The sequence below is a fragment of the Dama dama genome, chromosome 12 (assembly GCF_033118175.1).
Source record: "Dama dama isolate Ldn47 chromosome 12, ASM3311817v1, whole genome shotgun sequence".
Taxonomy (NCBI): domain Eukaryota; kingdom Metazoa; phylum Chordata; class Mammalia; order Artiodactyla; family Cervidae; genus Dama; species Dama dama.
The window spans coordinates 30,324,894-30,337,422 of NC_083692.1; the positions used below are offsets into that span (position 1 = coordinate 30,324,894).

A 12,529-nucleotide genomic window follows, 5' to 3' on the forward strand; every position below is an offset into this window, starting at 1 on the left:
CTAATGAGGTGGATGAAGCTAGAGCCTACTCTACACAGTGAAATAAGTCAGAAAAACAAACATCATATATTTGGTAGAACAAATAAGAAAGTAGCATTGACATATACACTCTTTCCAATTATGACTTGTTATTATACAGCAGAAACCGGCACACTGTAGAACAATTATGCTTCAATTTCTAATAAAGTTTTTTAAAAAACAGTATATGAAGACTAACCAGATATGGCCTGAATAACTTAGGTAAAGAACATAATAGGAGAAATAGGTAGGAGAGAAGATGAAAAAGGTCAGTTAAGATGAACATAGATGCAAAACTATTCAACAAAATATTAGCAAAACCAAATTCAACAATACATTAAAAGGATCATATACCATAATCATGTGGGATTTATACCAAGAATGCAAGGATGGTTCAATACCCACAAATCAATCAATGTGACATACCACATTTATAAATTGAAAAATAAAAAGCATATAGTCATCCCAGTAGATGTAAAAAGGGATTTTGATAAAATTCAACATTCGTTTATGATAAAACTCTAAACAAAGGGGGCACAGAATGAACATAAAACAATAAAGGCCAAATATGACAAGCCCATAACTAATATTATACTCAACAGTGAAAAGCTGAAAGCATTTCCTCTAAGATCAGGAACAAGACAAGGATGCTCACTCTTGCCACTTTTATTTTAAAAAGTATTGGAAGTACTGTATTGGAAGTCCTAGCCACAGCAATCAAACAAAAAAGAAAAAGAATTCCAACTGGAAAGGAAGAAGAAAAACTGTCAATATTTGAAGATGGCATGATACTATATATACAAAATTCTAAACATGCCACCAAAAAACCTATTAGAACTCACTGATGAATTCAGTAAACTTGCAGGATAAAAAATTAATCTATAAAAATCTGCTGCATTTCTATACACTAACAACAAACTATCAGAAAGAGAAAAGAATCTCATTTACACCTGCATCAAAAAGAATAAATTACCTAGGAAGTAATCTAAGGAAGTAAAAGACCTATAAAGAGAAAACTGTAAGACACTGACAAAAGAAACTGAAGACAACACAAACAAATGGAAAGATATACTCTGCTCATGAAGAATTAATAGTATTAAAATGGCCATACTACCCCAACACAATCTACAAATTCAGTGCAATCCCTATCAAAATACCAACCACAATTTTTACAGAAATAGAATAATTTTTTGTGTGTTTGGCAACATAAAAGACCTTGAATAGCCTAAACAATCTTGAAAAAGAACAACAAAGCTCAAAGTATCATACTACCTGATTTCAAACTACAATACAAAAACACAGTCTTTAAAAAAACAAAGTACTAGTACAAAAACAGACACAGAGATCAATGCGGAATAGAATAGAGAGCCCAGAAGTAAACCCACTTATATGGGCAATTAATCCATGACAAAGGAGGCAAGAATATACAACAAGAAAAAGCCTCTTCAATAAATGGTGTTGGAAAAACTAGACAGCTACACGTGAAAGAATTAAACAGGACTATTTTCTCACACCATCGACAAAAATAAACTCAAAAGGGATTATTTAAGAATTAAGTGTAAGACCTGAAACCATAAAACTCTTACAAGACAACATGGGTAGCATGCTCTTTGACATCTACCCACGTCAAACGGGTAGCATGGGTAGCAAACAATAAATCTGATAAGAAGTTAATGCCCAAAATATAAAAAAAAAAACTCATAGAACTCAACATCAAAAAACAAATAATCTGATTAAAAAATGGGCAAAGAACCTGAAGAGACATTTTTCCAGAAGATACACAGATGGCCTAAAGGCATAGGAAAAATTGCTTAACATCACTAACCATCAGTTCAGTTCAGTTCAGTCACTCAGTCCGATTCTTTGCGACCCCGTGAACTGCAGCACGCCAGGCCTCCCTGTCCATCACCAACTCCCAGAGTCCACCCAAACCCATGTCCATTGTGTTGGTGATGCCATCCAACCATATCATCCTCTGTTGTCCCCTTCTCCTCCTGCCTTCAATCTTTCCCAGCATCAGGGTCTTTTCAAATGAGTCAGCTCTTTGCATCAGGTGGCCAAAGTATTGGAGTTTCAGCTTCAACATTAGGCCCTCCAATGAACACCAGGACTGATCTCCTTTAGAATGGACTGGCTGGATCTCCTTGCAGTCCAAGGGACTCTCAAGAGTCTTCTCCAACACCACAGTTCAAAAGCATCAATTCTTCTGCGCTCAGCTTTCTTTATAGTCCAACTCTCACATCCACACATGACCACTGGAAAAACCACAGCCTTGACTAGACGGACCTTTGTTAGCAAAGTAATGTCTCTGCTTTTTAATATGCTGTCTAGGTTGGTCATAACTTTCCTTCCAAGGAGCAAGCGACTTTTAATTTCATGGCTGCAATCACCATCCACAGTGATTTTGGAGCCCAGAAAAATAAAGTCAGCCATTGTTTCCACTGTTTCCCCATCTATTTGCCATGAAGTGATGGAACCGGATGCCATGACCTTAGTTTTCTGAATGTTGAGCTTTAATTACTAACCAATGAAATATCACCTCACATCTGTCAGAATGGTCATCATCAAAAAGACAACAAATAACAAACGTTGGAAAGGATGTGGAGAGAAGGGGACCCTAGGAATGTAAATTGGTGCAGGCACTACGGAAAACAAGAAGGTTCCTCAAAAAATTAGAAATAGAACTACAATACAATCAAGCAATTCTGGGTTCTTATCCAAAGAAAAGCAAAACACTTATTTGAAAAGATATATGCACCTCAACATTCATTTCTGCATTATTTAAATAAGCCAGATAACAGAAGCACCTCAAGTACCCATCAACAGGAGAATGGATAAAAAAAGATGTAATATACAAAATCAAACATTACTCAGACACTAACAAAAAAGAATGAAATCTTGCTATTTGGATTGACCTAGATGGTACTATGCTAAAATTAAAAAAGTCAAAGAAAGACAAATACTGTATGATTTCACTTATATTTGGAATCAAAAAAACAAAACAAGTAACCAAAAATAACAAAACACTCAGAGAAACAGAGAACAAACAGGAGGTTGCTGGGGGGAAGGGGGATGGGGAATGAAAGAAATAGGTGAGAAAGATTTAAGTATGAACTTCCATTTACAAAATAAATAAGTCACAGGTACGAAATTCCCACTGTGGGGGAATATAGTCAACAAAAATACAGTATCTTTGTATCATGATGGTAACCATACAACCATAATGGTAACTTGACTTCTAATGGTGATTATTTTGAAATGTATGTTGCTGTTTTTGTTGTTGCTGCTGCTGTTGTTTAGTCGGCAAGCCATGTCTGACTCTTTGTGACCCCATGGACTGCAGCACGCCAGGCTTCCCTGTCCTTCACTATCTCCCAGAGTTTGCTCAAACTCATGTCCATTGAGTCAATGACAACATGCAACCACCTCATCCTTTGTCACCCACTCCTCCTTCTGCCCTCAAACTTTTCCAGCATCAAGATCTTTTCCAATGAGTTGGCTCTTCATATCAGTTGGCCAAAGTGTTGCAGCTTCAGCTTCCACAGTAAACCCAGTAATAGTTTCTCTGTCAGAAACGGGTCATCTTATGTGCCTAATTATACAAGAGATTGAGTTTTTTCCCTTTTTTGATACAATTCTGCTGTTGTTGGAACAGTGAGACTTCAACATTCACAAAGATATTAAAGGCAAGTTGCTACCTCTGGATAGTAAAAGCATCATTCATATAGTCCACATTCCTTGGGCCACTTCAGAACTGGGCTCTACCCAAAGACACCATAGTTACTGATACACATGAACTTGCACCATCTTAAAAAATGGTCCTATGTCTGTATTTATGCCAACACCAAATAGCTACGTATCACTAATAAATAAAATGCTCATCATAGAATGATCAATTAATAAATGATAATGAATTACTGACCAAAACACTAAGTTATAACAGATCCAGATGCTAAACGCTAACATGAAGAATAAATGTGGTCACTCTAACATGCATTAAACAAAGTACAGGTTGATCACTATACAAATGGGGTATCAGGCATGCTGGTCCTTGGCACAGTTGAAAATTCATGTATAGTTTAGTCTGCACTCCTTATCAGCAGTTCCCTCTGTGTCTGAGGTTCTGCAACCAAGGATTCAATCTCTCAACATGTGGTATAGTAGTATTTACTATTGAAAATAATCCAGGTGTTAAGTGGACCTGCACAATTCAAACCTGTGTTGTTCAAGGGTCAACTGTATTCAATAACCTATCATTATAAAGTTTTCATTAATTAGAAATTCCTACTTTAAAATAATATAACCAGCCTAAAATTAGATCATTCTTTCATTTAAACTCTCAGTATTATTTTCTAGCTTAAAACTATAAACGAAAAAAGCACTCACTTGAAAAGAACAACCTTATTAAGTTAAACAGAGTTAATGCACCAAGTTACCCAGGCATACCTATTGTGCATGTATCTTCTGATGTACCCAGAGAAGGCTACTGGGCAAAGAGAGTAATTTTTATAGCATACTGATGCTCTCAGAAATGAGACACCTTTCTAAGGAAGCCAGGGTGGATATGAACAGAATAAAATGTCAATTCCTCAAGAGTTTTATTGCAGGAAAGAAGTGCCTTAATGAAACACTTGAAGACTATAACAAGTAAATCTTTCTAAGTACAAGATGAAAATATAAGCTATGTAATCCAAACATTCAAGTTATGTAATCCAAACATACCTATATCATTTTTACCAATGATTACAAATTCCTGGTACAGCACCTTAAAAACAATTATCTCGCTTTCCCCAAAACTAGAAGCCCAAACTACACTGAAGAAATGACAGCTAAACTGTATAAGTTAGATAATTAAATCTCTGCGTGCATACAATTATTTTTCCTTTATCGAATATATTTTATTTTTTATAGAATATATTTTACTAATGCCATCAAAACTGTTTTTGCTATAGTAATGTGTGCCTCATACCTATATGCTTATATAAATATACTAGTATTTCTGGCCTTAATTTCAGCTAAATTCTTTGTAAATATAACTAGGTTTAGAAAAAGCTTTTTAAAGGATCAGGTAGAAGCATTAGTTTCTAATACAAAAGAAGAAGAAAATACTTGGCACCAACCAGCTTTAACTTATTTTTCTGAATGACATCTTTGTTTTCCTTTTGGTATATCTCCATTTTCTTTTTGGTATTGTCCAAATCCACATTGTTGGTCAAGTTGAAAACTGCATGAGAAAAGAAACAGTGACATGAAATACAGTTTCAACATGCATCTTGCAAAGATAATAAAAACCAAATATCCATCACAATGATTTCTTAGTTCATCAGGTTGTCCTTCCTTTCAGCTCCATTTGTGTCTTTTTACTGACCACCTACTTTACAGAAACTAGTTCTAGTTCAGCAACTATGATTTTCTGAACCAAATATAAGGAAAGACTGTCAGACTATCACACAGACTATCTAAAGACCTGAATACTCTTTAAAAAATCTATGTTATGTGCTTGCCATAGTCACAGTGGATTTGAATTTTATATTGCCCATTTTAACTTTAAAAGTATAAAAAAGATTGCTTAAATTTTTTAAATAAAAAAGTAAGCCTGAAATCTACTACACTAGTCAGAATCAATACTGAAAAGAATCTAAGCTCCAAAAACAGAAAAATTATCCAAAGGAGTAAAAAATACTATCCAACAAAAACAGGTTTTATTCTAATCTTCAACATAGCTGGACATAAGACTGAATCATTTCCCATACAGTCTAGATCTGGAAAAGTATGAAATATATAAGAGTAGAAACCTAACAGGGAAGGTAAAGGATAATCTGGCTCCAAAACTGAAGACTGAAATAGTGAGTAAGAGAAGCCACTGAAACATGTTCAGAAGGAAGATCAGAAGGAAGATAAACTTTCCGTAAGTTAGAACTATCTTTTTAAAATTCTAATTCAAAGTGATTTTAATTATAAATGCCTCGCTCCCTTCTAAGTTTACATACGCAAATTTAAAGGTTATTATAACTCTGAACAAAAAAATGTTTTTTATTTGTATGAATATAAATTCATATTTTAAAGTACTACCCACTGCCATACCCCTTTCAGTGTTAATATAAGCTCATCTGAAGAAGGGTCCTCCTCATCACTGTCTCTCCTATTCCATAATTCAATTCAGATCTCCCTTGGATTTCTCTAATCTTTATGCTTCTATTATTAGCCCTTCGATTCCTCCTCCAATTACTTACAACTGCTTCCTCTAGCTTGACCTATAAGCAGGTTTGATCTACCCTAAATAATCTGCTTTAATCCATGCTCCTACAGGATGACATCAAATGCTGGCAAGGATGTGGAGCAACAGGAACACTCATAAACTGCAGTGGGAATGCAAAATGGCATAGCACTTTGGAAGGCAATTTGAGAGTTTCTTACAAAATGAGACATACTCTTATCATACAATAACAAGTATGATAAGACAACATACAATGCCTGCAACTACACTCCTTGGTATTTCTCCAAAGGAGTTAATAACCATGTCCACACAAAAGCCTGCAAATGAATGTTTACAGCAACTTTATTCATCACTGCTGAAACAACCAAGATGTCCTTCAGTCATCTGAGTAGATAAATAAACTAGAGTATAGCCAGACAATGAGATATTATTAAGCACCAAATAATAATAAGCTATCAAAGGGTTAGCCCAGATGGTGCAGTGGTAAAGAATCTGCCTGCCAATACAGGAGATGCCAAAGATGCAGGTTCAATCTCTGGGTCAGGAAGATCCCCCAGAGGAGGAATGGCAACCCACTCCAGTATTCCTGCCTGGAAAATCCCATGGACAGAGGAGCCTGGCGGGATACAGTCCATGGGGTCACAAAGAGTCAGACATCACTGAGCACAGCGCATCAAACCATGAAAAGACATAGAGGAAACTTAAATGTGTATTACTAAGGCAACTGATAAGGCTACACACTGTATGATTTCAACCAACACCCTAAAAAAAGCAAATCTACAGAGACAGTAAAAAGATCAGTGGTTGCCAAGGACTGAGGAGAAGAAGGGACAAATAAGCAGAACACAGAGGAGTTTCAGGGTAGTAAAACTATTCTGTACAAAACTACAATGGAGGATACATGTCATTATATAGTTATCCAAACCCATAAAATGTACATCAAGAGTAAACCCTGATGTAAACTATAGACCTTGCGAGATAACAATATGTCAATGTAGGTTCGCTGATTATAACAAATTTGTAATTCAGGTGAGTATGCAGATAGTGGCGGAGTCTGTGTGTATGTGACGTACAAGAGGTATAAGGGAACTCTCTGCATGTTTCATTTAATTTTTCTGTGTATCTAAAACTGCTCTAAAAAATAAAATCTACTAAAAAAAGAAACATCTCATCTGCTAAGAGCTCAAGAAATGCTTGCTGAAATATTACAAGAGGAAAAAAATAAACCAATACAGGTATAGGAGAGACAGACAGAACAGGTAAAGTGGATAAAGAGGTACAAACTTCAGTGCAAAATAAGTTATACGTCACAGGGATATAATGTACATAGGGAACACAGTCAGTGAAGTGAAGTCGCTCAGTCGTGTCCAACTCTTTGCGACCCCATGGACTGTAACCTACCATGCTCCTCCATCCATGGGATTTTCCAGGTAAGAGTACTGGAGTGTGTATAGTTAATAATACTGTAATTACTTTCTATAGTAATGGATGATAACTGGTCTTACTGCCATGATCACTTCATAATACATAAAAATATGGAATCACTAAGCTGTACACCTGAAACTAATATAATATCGCATATCAATCACATCTCAAAAAACTAAAATAAGAAATCAATCTTATATTTATAATTATCTTTATAAATACAGATTGATTTAAATGACCTTTATAATTATAAAACTGAATTATTTAGAAAGGCAAAGTAAGCAAATGAGAAACTACAGGGAAAAAGTAATCTTTGTTTCTTATGGTATGAGAAGTTAAGTTAATCAAATTGATATCCTATGTAGAACTTTATTAGAATATTTAGAGCAATTTAAAAAAAAATTACAATTTATCACCAAGTTGGACAATGGGCTGATTAAAACTTCTCATTAAATAGAAATTAGAAACAGTAAAGTTAAATTCTAAGTAAAACTGATCTGTTATAGATAATTTCTATTTTATGCTTATTAAAATTTTTATGAATTTTAATGAAACTCAAATAACCAATTTATTTCATTTTTTTAATTTAGAAAGCAAAGGTAATGGCAATATAATAGATGCAAATCATAATCATAAGTAATACAAATCTCTTTCTTTAAAAAACAAAAAGAGAGAGAAAAACACTAAAAGTGGATTACAGTTTTGAAAACATCAGATGAGGCGAGTCTCATTCATGATACAATGAATCAGACTGGTATAAGAGCTTTAAAGAAAGAAAAGAATTTTCTATAACAATTATTTGGTCTTTTATCTATCCTGGTTACTGGCTTAGCTCAGATGTTGACCTGTGTTTAGTCAAGTATTAAAAGCCAACAAAAAACCTACTGTATTTTCTAAAAGATTTAATGTTATTTAAGTGCAATTCTGCAGTCTTTTTGGAATCCAGAATTCATAATTAAAGCCCTTAGGACTTTCTCACCCTTTTAAAACAAAAATACCCTAACCAAAAGAATAATATATTTATTATGAAACTAAGGACAAACTTTTGAGATAATCCCTTAGGCCAAAAGGAACAAGAATTTTTATGTTTAGATTGTCATAACCACAGAAAAGGGCCCATTGTCAAAGCTATAAGAAAGTCCATCTTCATATGTGCCCCCTTCTACTGTAATTTTTTTATGCCACTACTCAAAATTCTAGTGTTCTAAACATTTTTATATTCATCATATTCAAAGGTTCATAATGAATTTCTATAACAGTAACTGATCCCCAATTTATAAATCCTCAAACACTGACTCCTTAGCCATCCTACCAACTCTATTCTTTTCACTCTAACCTCTACAGCACCTTCCTGTCTTCCTTCCTACCAAACTTCTTTAAGATCCTTCAAAATTATAGCTCGAAAATATAGATTTTTGTCTTCTCCCACTCTTCTACTACTAATCAGCACTCCATATTCTAGACTCAGGCTATTAACTAGTCTCTGAGACTATCAAGTACTTTCATGGGCTCTGGGAGTTAGGAAAACCTATGTTCAAAGTCTGGTTACATTATATATTAGCAATGTGATCTCCAGAACAACAGTTACACTCTCTGTGCCTCCTCTCCATATGCAAAATAGATTAAAATACCTGTCCCAAGTGTTGTGAAAACTATGCTATTGATTAACACAGAGAGCTCCAATACAGATATCACAAACATCTAACTAATTATCCTTAAAAGAATGAATAAGACACAAAATAAACAGCTACTGAAACAAGGTTTTAAAAGGAAATTAAAAAAAAAAAACTTTTATTTATACCATAGCAATCAGAACAATGACACTTAAGTAAGTGGTGGGAGTCACACCCTAACAAAACTTAAAAGGGTTGAACCTGGTCTTTCCCTCATTTCCATACTCTCCACCCAACAAAACAGTGAAAAAAATAATGCCAGTTCTCCCACTGTTATTTTCCAGATTAATACCATACAACTGCTCAAGGTCAGAATACTGCAATTCATCCTAGCCTACTCTTTCTTAACTCACTTCTTCCATGAAATTATTCACTCAAATACTCTAGCTCTAAAACGTCCCTTTTAACTATCTCTCTCTGTTACTACCTACTCTAAGTTTGTTCTTCCCTGGTGGTTAGACGGTAAGTTCTGTTCAGTTCAGTTTAGTCTCTCAGTCGTGTCCAACTCTTTGCGACCCTATGGACTGCAGCACGCCAGGCCTCCCTGTCCATCACCAACTCTCAGAGTTTACTCAAACTCATGTCCACTGTTACAATGATGCCATCCAATCATCTCATCCTCTGTCGTCCCCTTCCCCTCTCGCCTTCAATCTTTCCCAGCATCAGGGTCTTTACCAATGAGTGTGTTCTTCGCATCAGGTGACTGAGAGATTCTGCTTGAGCATCAGTCCTTTCTTTGAAAACTCTGGATTGATCTCCTTTAAGATGGACTTGTTGAAACTCCTTGCAATCCAAGGGACCGTCAATTCCAAGAAGTCCAAGAGTCTTCTCCAACAGCACAGTTCAAAACCATCAATTCTTCGGTGCTCAGCTTTCTTTATAGTTCAACTCTCACATCCATACATGACTACTGGAAAAACCATATCTTTGACTAGATGGACCTTTGTTAGCAAAGTAATGTCTCTGCTTTTTAATATGCTGTCTAGGTTTGTCATAACTTTACTGCCAAGGAGCAAGTGTCTTTTAATTTCATGGCTGCAGTTGCCATCTGCAGAGATTTTGGAGCCCAAGAAAATAAAGTCTGTCACTGTTTCCACTGTTTCCTCATCTATTTGCCATGAGGTGATGGGATCGGATGCCATGATCTTAGTTTTCTGAATGTTGAGCTTTAAGCCAACGTTGTCACTCTCCTCTTTCACTTTCATCAAGAGGCTCTTTAGTTCTTCTTCACTTTATGGCATAAGGGTGGTGTCATCTGCATATCTGAGGTTATTGATATTTCTCCCAGCAATCTTGATCCCAGCTTCTGCTTCATGCAGCCCAGCATTTCTCATGATGTACTCTGCATATACGTTAAACAAGCAGGGTGACAATATATAGCCTTGACGTACTCCTTTTATTTGGAACTAGTCTGTTGTTCCATGTCCAGTGCTGTTGCTTCCTGACCTGCACACAGATTTCTCAAGAGGCAGGTCAGGTGGTCTGATATTCTCATTTCCTTCAGAATTTTCCACAGCTTCTTATGATCCACACAGTTAAAGGCTTTGCATTGTCAATAAAGCAAAAATAGATGTTTTTCAGGAACGCCTTTGCTTTTTCGATGATCCAGCGGATGATGGCAATTTGATCTCTGGTTCCTTTGCCTTTTCTTTTTTTTTTTTTCCCTCTGCCTTTTCTAAAACCAGCTTGAACATCTGGAAGTTCACGGTTCAGGTACTATTGAAGCCTGACTTGGAGAATTTTGAGCATTGCTTTACTAGCGTGTGAGATGAGTGCAGTTGTGCAGTAGTTTGAGCATTCTTTGGCATTGCCTTTCTTTGGGACTAGAATGAAAACTGACCTTTTCCAATCCTGTGGCCACTGCTGAGTTTTCCAAATTTTCTGGCATATTGAGTGCAGCACTTTCACAGCATCATCCTTGAGGATCTGAAATAGCTCAACTGGAATTCCATCACCTCCTCTAGCTTTATTCATAATGATGCTTCCTAAGGTCCACTTGACTGCATTCTAGGATGTCTAGTCTAGGTGAGTGATCACACCATTGTGGTTATCTGGGTCATGAAGATCTTTTTTGTATAGTTCTTCTATGTATTCCTGCCACCTCTTCTTAATATCTTCTGCTTCTGTTAGGTCCATACCATTTCTGTCCTTTATTGAGTCCATCTTTGCATGAAAATTCCCTTAGTATCTCTAATTTTCTTGAAGAGATCTCTAGTCTTTCCCATTCTATTTTTTTTCCTCTACTTCTTTGCACTGATCTCTGAGGAAGGCTTTCTTATCTCTCCTTGCTATTCTTTGGAACTCTGCATTTAAATGGGTATATCTTTCCTTTTCTCCTTTGCTTTTCCCTTCTTTTCACAGCTATTTGTAAGGCCTCCTCACACAGCCATTTTGCTTTTTTGCATTTCTTTTTCTTGGGGATCGTCTTGATCCCTGTCTCCTGTACAATGTCACAAATCTCCGTCCATAGTTCATCAGGCACTCTATCAGATCTAGCCCCTTAAACGTATTTATCATTTCCACTGTATATTTGTACGAGATATGATTCAGGTCATACCTGAATGGTCTAGTGGTTTTCCCTACTTTTCTTCAATTTAAGGTTGAATTTGTCAATAAAGAATTCATGATCTGAGCCACAGTCAGTCAGCTCCCGGTCTTATTTTTGCTGACTGTATACAGCTTCTCCATCTTTGGCTGCAAAAAATATAATCAATCTGATTTCAGTATTGACCATCTGGTGACGTCCACGTGTAGTCTTCTCTTGTGGTACTGATGTACACATGGACATCCCCAGATGGTCAATACCGAAACCTACTCTAAGCACTCACCCAAATTGTTGCTACTGCCCCTAAAAATGGTTTTCCAGCCTCAAGTTATCTCCTGTCAGTATTCCACATCAGTACCACAATATTCAGGTTTCCCTTGTGGCTCAGCTGGTAAAAAATATGCCTGCAATTTGGAACACTTGGGTTCAATCCCTGGGTTGGGAAGATTCCCTGAAGAAGGGAAAGGCCTCCCACTCCAGTATTCTGGCCTAGAGAATTCCCTGAACTGTATATTCCATGGGGTTGCAAAGAGTCGGACGCGACCTAGTGACTTTCACTTTCAGTTTTCACTTTCACCACAATATTCTGCTGTCTCTCTACCAGCCACAGAATAAAATTTTAACCCTTACAGTCTAGCTTACAAAACCCTC

At 36.2% G+C, this 12,529-nt stretch overlaps 1 protein-coding gene across 1 annotated transcript in view; it reads right to left on the minus strand.

Moving 5' to 3' along the window:
- The window catches only part of MNAT1 (MNAT1 component of CDK activating kinase), a 197,978-nt gene that overhangs the window by 137,006 nt on the left and 48,443 nt on the right, over positions 1-12,529 (minus strand). The window contains exon 4 of the mRNA XM_061156934.1: positions 5,139-5,242. Coding sequence (XP_061012917.1) covers positions 5,139-5,242 — 104 coding nt within the window. The remainder of the gene's footprint in view (positions 1-5,138; positions 5,243-12,529) is intronic.